We start from the raw sequence: 17,377 nt of genomic DNA on the forward strand, positions 1-17,377 counted from the left end.
ACACAATAAAAGCTTTATCTGATTTATACTACATCGCCTAGGTCTGCATAGGGGTTTATTAATATTATTTAATACATTTCAGAACTGATACCTTGGATTTGTAACATAGCTTATAAAAAAAATTCAGTCATATCGCTATGATGTCTGCAGTGTGGCAGTTTATACTTATGTCTAGTACTGGGGCATCCTGCCACAGACATGTAGCATGATGTCCCATCCAGTCACATTATCATGACACCAGGTCGACCAGTCCTAACACTAACCTCTTAATACTTAGCGCTAAGCGAGGCAGCTCCTATGACCATTTTTTTTACAAGTCTTTGGTATGACTTGGCTAGGGTTTGAACCCACAACCTCCTACATCTAACCACTAGGCCACTGGAACAGTGTACACACAAACAGACAAATTAACAGATAAAGAAAAAGCAAAGACGACTCAAAGAAAAATGCAAGATGCTTTATGCAATTTGGGCAGCTCAAAGGTTAAAATAGTGAACATTAAAAACAGTTAAACAATGTAGAGAGACATATACAGTAAAGATGGAGAAATTCTCCAAACAAATTTTACAATATTAAAATAAATACCACTCCTTGACAAACAGTAAATGTGTTCACTTGGCACGTCTGAAAATTGAAGTTAAATTTCCAGCTTTGCTAAAAGTAAGGGTAAGTACTAAGTTGTAATCTTGAGAAGGTTAAGTGTTCCCTTGACGACATTCACCGGTTTCCTTTATCTACAGGACTACATCATGCCAAGGTTTAAAGATGACAATCATTTGTCAGAATTACATCATGCCAAGGTTTAAAGATGACAATCATTTGTCAGGATTACATTATGCCAAGGTTTAAAGATGACAATCATTTGCCAGAATTACATCATGCCAAGGTTTAAAGATGACAATCATTTGTCAGGATTACATCATGCCAAGGTTTAAAGATGACAATCATTTGTCAGGATTACATCATGCCAAGGTTTAAAGATGACAATCATTTGTCAGGATTACATCATGCCAAGGTTTAAAGATGACAATTATTTGTCAGAATTACATCATGCCAAGGTTTAAAGATGACAATCATTTGTCAGGATTACATCATGCCAAGGTTTAAAGATGACAATTATTTGTCAGAATTACATCATGCCAAGGTTTAAAGATGACAATCATTTGTCAGGATTACATCATGCCAAGGTTTAAAGATGACAATCATTTGTCAGGATTACATTATGCCAAGGTTTAAAGATCACAATCATTTGTCAGGATTACATCATGCCAAGGTTTAAAGATGACAATTATTTGTCAGAATTACATCATGCCAAGGTTTAAAGATGACAATCATTTGTCAGGATTACATCATGCCAAGGTTTAAAGATGACAATCATTTGTCAGGATTACATCATGCCAAGGTTTAAAGATGACAATTGTCAGAATTACATCATGCCAAGGTTTAAAGATGACAATCATTTGTCAGAATTACATCATGCCAAGGTTTAAAGATGACAATTATTTGTCAGGATTACATCATGCCAAGGTTTAAAGATGACAATCATTTGTCAGGATTATATCATGCCAAGGTTTAAAGATGACAATTATTTGTCAGAATTACATCATGCCAAGGTTTAAAGATGACAATCATTTGTCAGGATTACATCATGCCAAGGTTTAAAGACGACAATCATTTGTCAGGATTACATTATGCCAAGGTTTAAAGATCACAATCATTTGTCAGAATCTGTTGTCAAATCAATATCAAACAAATCCTGTAGATACTTACATATACATTGAACACAAATGCAATCAGCACAGACCAAAATCTGCCAGTACAGTATGAAGTTTATTAGGAATTACTAACTTCCTATACAATACAGACCCAGATATGCTAGCACAATATATGATGGCATATGAGGGTCTACATTGCTGCAGTTGGACCCATTATATGCCATAAAGTTTAAATAATATATAAAGTAAAACAGCTCCCTTACCCTTTCAAGAGCTTCCTGTACCACTGACTCACTCTCTGTATCCAGTGCTGAGGTTGCCTCATCTAGAAGGAGTATCTTCGGGTCTCGGACCAACGCTCTGGCTATAGCAATTCTCTGTTTTTGTCCCCCACTCAACTGAGCTCCTCGTTCTCCAACAAGTGTGTTATATTTCTGTTAATAAAATACAAAATTTATATAACTATTACATAACTATTTTACTCCAGGATATTTCCAGTCTTGATAAATGAAAGCATGATGTGCAAAGAGAATCTAGAGTTTATTCACTGCATTACAAATGAGGACATGCATCATAGATGAGGACATGAATAATAAATGACATGCATTACAAATGAGGACATGCATCATAAATGAGGACATGAATAAATAATGACATGCTTTACAAATGAGGACATGCATCATAAATGAGGACATGCATCATAAATGAGGACATGTATTACAAATGAGGACATGCATTATAAATGAGGACATGCATTACAAATGAGGACATGCATCATAAATGAGGACATGCACCATAAATGAGGACATGTATTACAAATGAGGACATGCATTATAAATGAGGACATGCATCATAAATGAGGACATGCACCATAAATGAGGACATGCATAATAAATGAGAACATGTATTACAAATGAGGACATGCATTATAAATGAGGACATGCATCATAAATGAGGACCTGGATGCCCTTTTAATATTTTTTCAAGTATGCTGTATGAACTACACATTTTTTAATTTTAATTTCATTCCCAAATTCAAGATTCTTTCAATATTATAACATCTGCCTGCTTGTAAAACCAATTTTTGGTCTTTGATGCTAAAACAATGATGAGAGAGCTGGATTTGTGAGTCAGTGAATGTACTGATGTAACATTGTGAAAAGTATCTGATGAAGAAAAATACCATGTAAAATCCCATGCATGCCAAACCACATCAAAATTGGACAGTTGGTTACCAAGAGGGATGGGCAAAGAGATCATGTGATGCAGTGCACTAAATAATGAAATGAACTGCAGAAACCAACACCAACTAAAACTATCTACATCATCCACAGTTGTACACATAGTAATGTCAATGCAGTTGAAATTGCCATTTTCTGAAAAATGCAAAGCTGCAATCAAAAAATAAAACCACTCACCTGACTGAAGCCAGTCAATAATCATGAATGCTGCCATGAAAACAATCCTACATGCTGGTAATCTTCACAGCAATCACTGCCATGAAAACAATTCTAAATACTGGTAATCTTCAGAGTTATCACTGCCAAGAAAGCAATCCTAAATACTGGTAATCTTCAGAGTAATCACTGCCATGAAAACAATCCAAAATACTGGTAATCTTCAGAGTAATCTCAGAAAATAATCCTAAATACTGGTAATCTTCAGCGTAATCAGTGCCAAGAAACCAATCCTACATGCTGGTAATCTTCAGAGTTATCACTGCCATGAAAATAATCCTAAATAATGGTAATCTTCAGAGTTATCACTGCCATGAAAACAATCCTAAATACTGGTAATCTTCAGAGCAATCTCTGCCATGAAAACAATCCTAAATACTGGTAATCTTCAACGTAATCACTGCCAAGAAAGCAATCCTACATGCTGGTAATCTTCAGAGTAATCACTGCCATGAAAACAATCTTAAATACTGGTAATCTTCAGAGTTATCACTGCCATGAAAACAATCCTAAATACTGGTAATCTTCAGAGTAATCTCTGCCATGAAAACAATCCTAAATACTGGTAATCTTCAGCATAATCACTGCCAAGAAAGCAATCCTACATGCTGGTAATCTTCAGAGTAATCACTGCCATGAAAACAATCTTAAATACTGGTAATCTTCAGAGTTATCACTGCCATGAAAACAATCCTAAATATTGGTAATCTTCAGAGTAATCTCTGCCATGAAAACAATCCAAAATACTGGTAATCTTCAGCATAATCACTGCCAAGAAAGCAATCCTCCATACTGGTAATCTTCAGAGTAATCACTGCCATGAAAACAATCCTAAATACTGGTAATCTTCAGCATAATCACTGCCAGCAGAACTGGAAAATATTTGCCTGAAGAAATTTGCTATTTCTTAGACCAGTTCAAAACCATAACTCTAATTTCACTACACTGAAATTCACTACACTGAAATTCACTGAAATTCTGATGAATGACCAAGTCTGACAATGTTAAGGAACCAGTCTATGAAGAATAAGTCTGTGTATGTGTGTGTGTGTGTGTGATTTAGATTTTTAACTTAGCTTTAATAATTTTCCAGTCATATCGCTACAATGTCCGCTGTGTGGCAGTTTAAAGTGATGTCTAGTATTGGAGCATCATGCCGCAGACATGTAGCATGATGTCCCACCCAGTCACCTTATACTGAGACCAGGCTGACCAGTCCCAACACTAACCTCTTAATGCTGAGTGCCTAGCGAGGCAGCTGTTAGTACCATTTTTATAAATCTTTCGTATGACTTGTTGCAGACTTTAATCTATAATATTCAATAGTGTATTATTATCGTATGTGCTGTGCAACCACCCTCTGTGTGGTGGAATATTTAATGTGTATTATTGTATGAGGTATGCAACCACCCTCTGTGTGGTGGAATATTTAATAGTGTATTATTGTATGAGCTATGCAACCACCCTCTGTGTGGTGGAATATTTAATAGTGTATTATTGTATGAGCTATGCAACAACCCTCTGTGTGGTGGAATATTTAATAGTGTATTATTATTGTATGAGCTATGCAACTACCCTCTGTGTGGTGGAATATTTGATAGTGTATTATTGTATGAGCTATGCAACAACCCTCTGTGTGGTGGAATATTTAATAGTGTATTATTATTGTATGAGCTATGCAACCACCCTCTGTATGGTGGAATATTTAATAGTGTATTATTGTATGAGCTATGCAACAACCCTCTGTGTGGTGGAATATTTAATAGTGTGTTATATTATTGTATGAGCTATGCAACCTCCCTCTGTGTGGTGGAATATTTTATAGTGTATTATTGTATGAGCTATGCAACCACCCTCTGTGTGGTGGAATATTTAATAGTGTATTATTATTGTATGAGCTATGCAACCACCCTCTGTGTGGTGGAATATTTAAAAGTGTATTATCATTGTATGAGGTATGCAACCACCCTCTGTGTGGTGGAATATTTAATACTGTATTATTATTGTATGAGCTATGCAACCACCCTCTGTGTTGTGGAATATTTAATGTGTATTACTGTATGAGCTATGCAACCACCCTCTGTGTGGTGGAATATTTAATAGTGTATTATTGTATGAGCTATGCAACCACCCTCTGTGTGGTGGAATATTTAATGTGTATTATTGTATGAGGTATGCAACCACCCTCTGTGTGGTGGAATATTTAATAGTGTATTATTATTGTATGAGCTATGCAACCACCCTCTGTGTGGTGGAATATTTAATAGTGTATTATTATTGTATGAGCTATGTAACCTCCCTCTGTGTGGTGGAATATTTAATAGTGTATTATCACTGTATGAGCTATGCAACCACCCTCTGTGTGGTGGAATATTTAATGGTGTATTATTATTGTATGAGGTATGCAACCACCCTCTGTGTGGTGGAATATTTAATAGTGTATTATTGTATGAGGTATGCAACCACCCTCTGTGTGGTGGAATATTTAATAGTGTATTATTATTGTATGAGCTATGCAACCACCCTCTGTGTGGTGGAATATTTAATAGTGTATTATCATTGTATGAGGTATGCAACCACCTTCTGTGTGGTGGAATATTTAATAGTGTATTATTGTATGAGCTATGCAACCTCCCTCTGTGTGGTGTAATATTTAATAGTGTATTATTGTATGAGCTATGCAACCACCCTCTGTGTGGTGGAATATTTAATGGTGTATTATTGTATGAGCTATGCAACCACCCTCTGTGTGGTGGAATATTTAATAGTGTATTATTGTATGAGCTATGCAACCACCCTCTGTGTGGTGGAATATTTTATAGTGTATTACTGTATGAGCGATGCAACAACCCTCTGTGTGGTGGAATATTTAATGTGTATTATTGTATGAGGTATGCAACCACCCTCTGTGTGGTGGAATATTTAATAGTGTATTATTGTATGAGCTATGCAACCCCCCTGTGTGTGGTGGAATATTTAATAGTGTATTATTGTATGAGCTATGGAACCACCCTCTGTGTGGTGGAATATTTAACAGTGTATTATTGTATGAGCTGTGCAACCACCCTCTGTGTGGTGGAATATTTTATAGTGTATTATTGTATGAGCTATGCAACAACCCTCTGTGTGGTGGAATATTTAATGTGTATTATTGTATGAGGTATGCAACCACCCTCTGTGTGGTGGAATATTTAATGTGTATTATTGTATGAGCTATGCAACCACCCTCTGTGTGGTGGAATATTTAATAGTGTATTATTGTATGAGCTATGCAACCACCCTGTGTGGTGGAATATTTTATAGTGTATTATTGTATGAGCTATGCAACCACCCTCTGTGTGGTGGAATATTTAATGTGTATTATTGTATGAGCTATGCAACCACCCTCTGTGTGGTGGAATATTTAATAGTGTATTATAATCGTATGAGCTATGCAACCACCCTCTGTGTGGTGGACTATTTAATAGTGCATTATTATTGTATGAGCTATGCAACCACCCTCTGTGTGGTGGAATATTTGATAGTGTATTATTATTGTATGAGCTATGCAACCTCCCTCTGTGTGGTGGAATATTTAATAGTGTATTATCATTGTATGACCTATGCAACCTCTCTCTGTGTGGTGGAATATTTAATAGTGTATTATTGTATGAGCTATGTAACCACCCTCTGTGTGGTGGAATATTTAATAGTGTATTATTATTGTATGAGCTATGCAACCACCCTCTGTGTGGTTGAATATTTAATAGTGTATTATTATTGTATGAGCTATGCAACCTCCCTCTGTGTGGTGGAATATTTAACAGTGTATTATTATTGTATGAGCTATGCAACCTCCCTCTGTGTGGTGGAATATTTAATAGTGTATTATCATTGTATGAGGTATGCAACCACCCTGTGTGTGATGGAATATTTAATAGTGTATTATTACTGCATGAGCTATGCAACCTCCCTCTGTGTGGTGGAATATTTAATAGTGTATTATCATTGTATGAGGTATGCAACCACCCTGTGTGTGGTGGAATATTTAATAGTGTATTATCATTGTATGAGCTATGCAACCACCCTTCTGTGTGGTGGAATATTTAATAGTGTATTATTAAATAAAAGGTCACTGGTTAGCTGAAAATAAACACAAAATTATTGATGTAAATTTTTCAGAAGAAGCCTAAGTAAGAGTTCATTTACACAATGGAAGATGAGAACTTTTTCACTGTTGTCGCACAGGTACTGGATGTAAACTGGGAGATCTCACCAGGCTGGATTTTATTTTTTATAGTGAGCACCTTTAAGGGCGTTTAACCCCATTAATAAGCTTTGCAGCATGCCATTAATAAGCTATGCAGTATGCCATTTTCATCATTTTTTCTTGGACAGATTGTACATAGGGTGTGAGCATGTTTTCCAGGTCTTACCAAAGATGCATAGCAATCATAGAAAACTTTAACAGTATGTCAACGGGAATTTAATTGTTGTTTGTGCGCTAATAGTGTTTGCAATTTTATTCTATAGTGAAGTTATTTTCCCATAAAAACCAGCAATACCCAATCCAATTCTTTTTCCCTTGGAAATTTACTCACATCTGGTAAGCTCTGAATGAAGCTGTGAGCATTAGCCATTATGGCAGCCTCCTCTATTTCTTTCTGTGTTACTCCTTCGCGACCATAGCTGATATTCTCGGCAATTGTTGTACCAAACAACACTGGTTCCTGACTGACTATGCCTATATTCTGCCGTAGCCATTTCACATTCAAATGTCTGATGTCAACTCCATCTAGCAGAATCTGTGAGGAAATGTAAGAGGTTCTCAGTAATATTGTAGAATTGAATTAATAAGCAAATGCTGAATCAAGAAAGGAATGATACTGCTCTTTCTTTGGCTTACTTGAAGATCATGCATGCTACAATAATTTATACTTTCCTGACCTACCCAAAAGCAGTAATTAAAGGTAACTTTTAACTCAACATATGTTCTTGAAACACAAAAATACCTCACTACAGTTAAGACAAAACCTGAAGACAGTTGAACTGATAACGCTACCACTTTTGTGGCACTAACAGATATAGCCTTGTTATTTTAACATTTGAATGAATTTTTCAATCTAAAATCAGTTTCTATTCATAGACTGTACAGCAGGCTGTTAACAACCTACAAAATATAATTGTGAAGCAGATATAGGAAAACAGTTGGATCTTAAGGTGCATGATTTTACTTTATAATGACTGGTAACAACTAATGTGTGTCTAGTCAAGACTATACTTTATAAAGACTGGTAACAACTAATGTGTGACCAGTCAAGACTATACTTTATAAAGACTGGTAACAACTAATTTGTGTCCAGTCAAGACTATACTTTATAAAGATTGGTAACAACTAATGTATGACCAGTCAAGATTATACTTTATAAAGACTGGTAACAACTAATGTGTGAATAGTCAAGATTATACTTTATAAAGACTGGTAACAACTAATGTGTGACCAGTCAAGACTACACTTTATAAAGACTGATAACAACTAATGTGTGACCAGTCAAGATTACACTTTTGAAAGACTGGTAACAACTAATGTATGACCAGTCAAGATTATACTTTATAAAGACTGGTAACAACTAATGTGTGTCCAGTCAAGACTATACTTTATAAAGACTGGTAACAACTAATTTGTGACCAGTCAAGACCTAATTTTGGGATGAGAGAGGTTAAAAGCAAGTTTAGCACAAGTAAGGCAATCACCCCCCTTTGTTTTCAATTATAATAGCTTCAAAAATATTGGATTCTGGAAACGTAAAATCTGTTCAAATATGTTTTGCACTCATTTCCAGCAATAATATTTTGATTTAAAATCTGAAGAAAAATGTCTGCAACAAAGTGTTAATAATGACTGCCACCAACTTCTCAAACTACATTTAGTCTAAAAAATGCTAAATGTTAAGAAAGACAAAATATGGTAAGTGCTAACCTCTGCTGTGTCCATGTCAGTTTCAGTTTTATCTCCCTTTGTCATATGTCCATGTCAGTTTCAGTTTTATCTCCCTTTGTCATATGTCCAGACAGAGTGTACGCATTACTGAGAATTTGTTTACCTTGGTCAAAACATTTCTGTATAATTTTGTGTAACCATACCATTCCTTCAGATTCAAATTTTGGTGAAATGTATCTGAGAGGAAACTACATTTCCTATGGCAAATAAAGAAACTTACTGCTCCTTCGCCTACATCGTAAAATCTCTGTATTAGCTGAACCGTTGTGCTCTTTCCACATCCACTGGACCCAACTAAGGCCACTGTCTCACCACGGTTTACTTTCAGATTCACTCCATTCAAAACCTGGTAGGAGATTTTTGGAAATATTATGTGACCATGTCCAATGCATACTCGTTTTAACTCTGCCTCAAGGTTGTGGAAGATTACACATAAGAAAACTTGGCGAACAAGCAATTCATAAACTTCAATATATGACAACAGAATATTTTTGGAAAAATTATCTATTGCCAAGAATTGCATTGTCATGAGCACATTAGATTCTGTTTTATAAACTATATTTACAAATTCATTATATACTTTCTTAAATTTTATGCCATTAGATTACTAACACAAGCTATTTTTCACAAATACTTGAAATTTTCTAAGTTTTGTGCTCCAAGAATGTACATATTTTTTAAATTTACAACTATCACAAATGCTGTACATCTGAAATGGACATCAAAATGTTATGATAAAGTTACAATATAGAAACTGATTTACTGTCCTGATAAATTTTCTCGTTAAATAAAAGCTATAAAAAAAATCATTAAAAAATACAAATCATTGATTGTGGAAATTTTTTCAGTGACATTTTCTCCAAGGACAGAAAAAAAATTGCTAAAATATGCAACAACATAAAAAACACAGTTGTCATTACCTTCACATCTGGCCTGGAAGGGTAGTTGAAATGTACATTCTTAAATTCAATGGTCCCAGTGACTGAATTTGGTTTCATCCCTGAATCTGAATCACTATCAATATTTGGGTTCTGAAAGACGAAACGATAAATAAATCACATGATCTATTGGCTGGTTTTGATATGCCTTTTGAACCAAAACTCTTGAATTTAAAGCTTACACAATTATAAGCATGTCCAGAAGCCACAGATTCTCAAGCAAATAATTATAGTCTCACCCATAGGTTTTTCCTGGTAAATGCTGTCAAAAATGGAAAGTTGTTACTGTCTGTGAAAATGCCAATTAGCCCAATATGGTCTCTTCTCTGTAAGGCCATGTCTCACAGACAGAATCTATAATTGGAGTAAATGCCTAAAAACACTGGTGAAGATGCATTGTTGTCTGAAGTACTATAATTTAAAAAAATATCTATAAATTCACCAGATTTTACAAGAACATTTTATGCACCATAAAAAACATTTTTACTTATTGTACCATTGAAAATAAATTATTATATTTGAGTTACAAAAGTTATAGAATTAGCCAGATTGTCTGGAGGACATCTTTACAGCATGGTATTTAAAGTTATGAATAGTTCAAACCAATTGTAACAATAGCCACCTAGTGGGTAGAAAGAGGATTTTATCTGTAAGAGTTGCTTCCCTGGATATGGAGGTAGCAGAGAAGGTTATCCTAATGTAATGTTATCTGTTAATGTATCTGACAGAAACAACTAATACATTTAGTTTATTAAAGTAATGCTTTTACTGTGAATACACCAATTCCTGTGGATTCACTGGTTGCTACAAACCATCCAATAAAAATGTCATTCAGCCTATTAAGAAAGCAAGATATACTTTGTAAATAGCAAATCCCTGAATTTAATAATGATGACCACGAGGATTTTTGTACACACAAGAAAACATAACCATCAAAATATATGAATTCCCCAAAGTCTAAACAAGTAGATGAAATGAATTCACTAACAGTATTCTGAATATTAATATACGAACCTGGTCAATGAGCTGGTACACAACATACGCAGCTCCTCTGGCAACGGAGAAACTCTGGACATCTGGGGCAGCATGTCCTAGGGAGAAAGCACCAATCAATACACTGAAGAAAACCTGGAAGTGAAATTCATAATCTCTAATTGTAGTTATCACTCGCAATAAAAAAATGCAATATTTAAAATTGTTGGACATAAAAAAACTAGGAAACGAATAAACATATAACCGATGACAAAATATCATTCTAACCAAGAATACAGACTGAAAATGTTTATAAATAGTTCTGTTTTCAGTTTATGATTTTAACTGAGCTTCTTGTGGGAAAATAATGGACATAATAAAAAAGTGTTGGCTTAAGAACCTCAGGCAAATCATGATGGCATTATTTTCATAAAACCTTTAGACTACAATTGGTTCAGCTAATTATTGCTTACTTGGTCATGATGCAATACATATAAAAAAACTTGGGTGGCAATACAATACATACCATAATAAGTAATACAAAATTAGGAAGCATACTGCAATTAAGATGAGACAATACATTATGTATCATAATATAGGCTCCTAATTTGTTCATTTGTCTTTGAATTTAACATCTATGTCACTGTGTTGGCACTGCCAATGTACGGCAAGGTTACTATATTTGAATGTAATGTTTACATCACTGTGTTAGCACTGCAAGGGTACAGCAAGGTTACCATTATTAGAATGTAACATCTATGTCACTGTGTTGGCACTGCCAGTGTACAGCAAAGTTACCATTTTTGGAATGTAACATTTATGTCACTGTGTTGGCACTGCAAGTGTACAGCTAGGTTACTATTATCTGAATGTAACATTTATGTCATTTCATTGGCACTGCAAGTGTACAGCAAGGTTACCATCATTTGAGTGTAACATCAATGTCACTGTGCTGGTATTGCAAGTAAACACCAAAGTTACCATTATTTAAATGTAATGCCTATGCCACTCTGTTAGCATTGCAAGCATACACCAAGGTTACCATTTTCTGAATGCAACATCTATATCACTTTGTTGGTACTGCCAGTGTACAGCAAGGTTACCGTTTTCTAAAACTAACATCTATATCACTGTGTTGGCACTGCCAGTGTACAGCAAGGTTACCATTTTTTCAATGTAACATTTATGTCACTGTGTTGGCATTGCAAACATACAGCAAGGTTACCATTATTTGAATGTAACATCTATGTCACTGTGTTGGCATTGCAAGCATACAGCAAGATTACTATTAATTTAAGTAACTTCCAAGTCACTGTGTTGGCATTGCAAATGTACAGCAAATTTACCATTATTTCAATGTAACATCAATGTCACTGTGTTGGCATTGCAAGGTACTAGTACCACCTAAAAATAAGATATGTTATACACATTCTGCATATGTTGTTGTTACTAACTGTACAGTGCATTTGTAATTATGTGACTCCTGAAACCCAAATTACTTCAATTCAGGAGCCTACTGATGAGGCATTTATATGCAGAATTCTTGTTCCATTTTGATCTTAGTAAAGCAATACTGGATCAGAAGATTATTTTATGTATTTATATTAAGTTTGCAACTGCCTTTCATATCTGAATTTTGCAATAAAAAAATTATAAATGTTAACATACAATTCATTTATTCATTTACATAACCATATTAAACTAAAAATGATTATGATGTATTGTTACTGAGACAGGTGGTTTCTCTCACTGAGCATTAGAACCAGTCTGATAATTAATTTCTAACAGATGGATAAAAGACCATGCTGAAATCTGTAATACTTGTATTGAAGAGACACCAAGCTCTTCACTTTTTCAAGTCTGCAGATAAGAGAAGCTTTGGGCAGTCACTGAACAAGTCATCCACATCATCTACAGCATCCAAGTGACTGATATTAAAGTTATCATGAGTTCTTTTAATTCTTTATCTTAAACTTTGTTCTTTTAAATCCCTGTAAAAAAAATAACATAAACAAATGGGATGGGGAGAGAACTAGTGACTTAGTTTCAATAAGATGTACACTTTTAAAAGTCTGGACCCAGTTAACTAGAACTCAACTGTATATTTGACTCACAAACCAAAAGTTGTCTGATTTTGCAGTAAACTTGCTTTGAAACTAAAATGGAAAAAATGTCCATTACACTTTGTCAAGTACTCCTCAAACTTAATAATTCTGTTGTGTTTTACACTTACAATCATGACATTTCCGATTGAATAATTCTCCTCCCGGATGAGCTTGGCTCCATACCAGAATCCCAGAGCATAAGCACAGAAGATCACCAACCAAACAATCCCAACAGCCACGCCATTTATAAAGCCTTTCTTGATACCAAAATCCCGGGCCTCAATTAGATTGGCATTGTATCTTGAAAAAGAACAAATAATTATACAAGTAAATCAAAGTTCACCTCAATATAGTTATGTCCCCACCAAATCAATGGAGGGAACATAGTTTTACCCACATCATTCCATCACGAATTGTTCCATGACATAAAGTTGTGAGTTTCATTTCAGTTCAATAGCTTCTTAGGGGCTATATGTATTCAAACTAAAGCTTACTACACCTTTATGGTCTTTAAGTAATAATAAAAAATAAATAAAAGTTCTGCAAAATTCATCAAATAATTTATTTCCCTATAATAAAAACTTAAAATTTAAAAAAAGAACTTACAGTAATACAAATTAAAACCCAAATAGTCCAAAAACTGTTATCACCATTCCTAATGAATAAAGTTCTAATTAAATTCCAGTGGTATTCCAATTAAGATCCAATGTTGAAGGTGTTGATGTGCCTGTAGACTCCAATGTACTAATGTACCAATGGCTTGAAGTGTAATAGTGTGCCAACAGTCTTTTGATGAATCACAATAATATAATCCAAGAGATCCTTGTTTAAATTCACTATAATTCCAAAATAATGTTTCTGTGCAAAAATGTTATTGGGTACTTTGTAATGCCATAGAATAATCTGAATAAATAAATCTAGCCCAAATGAAATACTGGACACAAAAAAATGATTCGGCTTCAAGATCTTACAGCAAGAATGAGTAATTTCTAAATAAACAAAATTATAAAGCCCTGTAAGTAATAATAATAGTAAGTAATTGGTCAAAATTATCATTTTCTATATTAAAAAAATATTACTTAATGAAAACTCCATTGTAGAAGATTCTGTTAATAGAATTATAAGATAGAATGCGGTAAACATCATGTAGGGTATGTATTTTTTATGGGGGAATTCCAATAACATGACCCAGACCCAATAAATATGTTTACTTCTATTGATAATGATCCTAATATTTAACACACGCCCACAGAGAAAATATTAGCTATATTATTTGTTTACTAAAATAAAAGTTTAATAATGATCATGAACCTGATCTGGGTAAAGTACAAAATAATTATACCTTATAACCATGAAGAAAACAAACAAATACAAATTAAATATCAGTAACAAGTTTAGTACACGTCTTTACAATAATATCTAAGGCAGAATAGATTTTCATCATTGTCCAAAATAATTTGAAGGAGTTATGACCCCTGCTCAACTTGGCGCTATGCCCTTTTATTGCATTACAATTTTGTTTCTGTTCAATAACTCCTGAAGGACTTCATGTTTTCAAGCCAAATTGTATATAAGCTTGAACAAGTTCAATACTTACTATTTTCAGACAAAATTTAATAATATGACAGCCACTGATGTGACTCATAACTTTACCCTTCTATTGCATTAGAATTTTTTTCTACTCAACAACATTTTAAGGGCTTCATGGATTCAAACCAAAGTTTGAATGTGAATCATAATAAGACATAGATTAAGTTCAATTATCACCTTTTCCAATTAAATTTAAAGGAGATATAGCCCCTGTTTTGATGTTTCGGTTTCTTGGTTTCTTGTTTTCTCGGTTTTGTGCTTGGCAGGTACTCTTACCATAATTATTTTGTGAATGGGCAAGTCGTGCTATGTCATCTAAGTCTTCCAGGACAAGGTATGGTACATTTATAATTATAATTTCAAGCGTAGACTTGCAGACCAACATTTCTCTGAAAAGCATGCAATTAGATCACTGACACAGAAATGACAACAATTATCGAGCTATAATATTTTTAAAACAAATTTCCATTTAATAATACATAATATCAAGCATGGACAAGTCAAAATTTCTTTCCCCTGAATTTGCAGATTGTTTTCTGGATAGTAAAAAAACCTGTATCTTACAGCGTTTGTGCAGCTTCATACATGTACTAACTAATGTGAAACCAGAGCAAAATTGGAACAACAACTGGCCTGCATGGTCAGGTTGATTTGATTCAATATTTGTGACTTTGTAACATCAGCAACACTCAAACATGAGAACTGTACATGATGTAATTTAGTACATGATTGTTTATCTTATAAAACCTTTCTTACCAGCACTTTCCCCGGTTCTTACTCCATCTGTTATATTAGTTGCATGTATCTCCTATTGTGTGCTGAAAAATGTGGTATTAAAGCCACAACAACAGCTTTCTGTTTGCTGGTATTTCATTAAGTGATACATATCTTTTGTTATTCAAAGTTTGCCAATATTAAATATTTGCTGAACCCACTGCCTCAAACTTTGACGTTGTGCTCCAACAAATGTTTGCTGGATTCATAGCCTTAAACATTTCATTCTTGCTCCAAAAATATTTTTGAACCCAGTCTCCAACATTTGTCACATGCCCCCAAAAATATATGCTGTACCCACAGACTCTAACTCTTCCCACTTCTCCAACAAATCTTCGACTGACACACAGACTCCACCACTTATGCTCAAAGAAATATTTGCTGAACCTCTAGCATCAAACACTTCACTCATGCTCCAGCAAGTTTTCTGGATCCCCAGATTGAAACATTTCACTGATACTCCAACATGTTTACTGGATCCACAGACTCCTAAACTTCACTCAAGCACTAACACACACTTGCTGAACCCACAACCTCAGAATCTTCCCTCATGCTTTGCTCCAACAACTGTTTGATGGACCCATATCCTCAAACACTTCACACATTTCCAACAAATGTTTATTGGACCCATAGCCTCAAACACTTTCCAACAAAATGTTTGCATCCATCATATCACACATATGCTGACAATGTTTGCTGGACCTGTAGCCATTCAGAATATCACACATACTCCAACAAATGTCTGCTGGATGATACAATATCCATCATTTGACACATACTCCAACAAATGTCTGCTGGATAATACAATATCCATCATTTGACACATACTCCAACAAATGTCTGCTGGATAATACAATATCCATCATTTGACACGTACTCAAACAAATGTCTGCTGAATAACACAATATCCATCATTTGACACATACTCAAACAAATGTCTGCTGGATAATACAATATCCATCATTTGACACGTACTCAAACAAATGCCTGCTGAATAATACAATATCCATCATTCAACACCTACTCCAACAAATGTCTGCTGGATAATACAATATCCATCATTTGACACATACTCAAACAAATGTCTGCTGGATAATACAATATCCATCATTCAACACCTACTCCAACAAATGTCTGCTGGATAATACAATATCCATCATTTGACACATACTCCAACAAATGTCTGCTGGATAATACAATATCCATCATTTGACACATACTCCAACAAATGTCTGCTGAATAATACAATATCCATCATTTAACACATACTCAAACAAATGTCTGCTGAACCTACAGCCTCCAACACTTCACACATGCTCCAACACACACTTGCTGGACCCACTGCCTTCAACATTTCCCACATGTTCTCACAAAATGCTTGCTGAACATGCAACCTCCAATACTTCATACATGCAACCTCCAACATTTCATACATGCAACCTCCAACACTTCATACATGCAATCTCCAACACTTCATACATCCAACCTCCAACACTTCATACATCCAACCTCCAACATTTCATACATGCAATCTCCAACACTTCATATATGCAATCTCCAAAACTTCATACATGCAACCTCCAACACTTCATATATGCAACCTCCAACACTTCATACATCCAACCTCCAACACTTTATACATGCAATCTCCAACACTTTATACATGCAACCTCCAACACTTCATATGTGCAATCTCCAACACTTCATACATGCAGCCTCCAATACTTCATACATGCAACCTCCAACACTTCATACATGCTCCAACAAATTTTTTCTGGACCCATAGCTTCTAGCACTTCACACATACCAAAACTTTCTTTAAAATAGCAAACAATGTTTAATCTCC

General features: G+C 34.7%; 1 protein-coding gene across 2 annotated transcripts in view; it reads right to left on the reverse strand.

The window, feature by feature from the left end:
- The window catches only part of LOC149779668 (ATP-dependent translocase ABCB1-like), a 142,764-nt gene that overhangs the window by 68,726 nt on the left and 56,661 nt on the right, over positions 1-17,377 (reverse strand). For both annotated transcript variants that reach the window (XM_089940489.1, XM_089940490.1), the window contains 6 exons: positions 13,296-13,467; positions 11,105-11,218; positions 10,073-10,183; positions 9,373-9,498; positions 7,753-7,956; positions 1,979-2,149 (listed from right to left, as the gene is read on the reverse strand). In XM_089940489.1, the coding sequence (XP_089796615.1) occupies positions 1,979-2,149; positions 7,753-7,956; positions 9,373-9,498; positions 10,073-10,183; positions 11,105-11,218; positions 13,296-13,467 (898 nt within the window). The remainder of the gene's footprint in view (positions 1-1,978; positions 2,150-7,752; positions 7,957-9,372; positions 9,499-10,072; positions 10,184-11,104; positions 11,219-13,295; positions 13,468-17,377) is intronic.

Source organism: Sinohyriopsis cumingii, chromosome 17 (assembly GCF_028554795.1).
Source record: "Sinohyriopsis cumingii isolate HCF-2022 chromosome 17, ASM2855479v2, whole genome shotgun sequence".
NCBI classification, from domain to species: Eukaryota; Metazoa; Mollusca; class Bivalvia; order Unionida; family Unionidae; genus Sinohyriopsis; species Sinohyriopsis cumingii.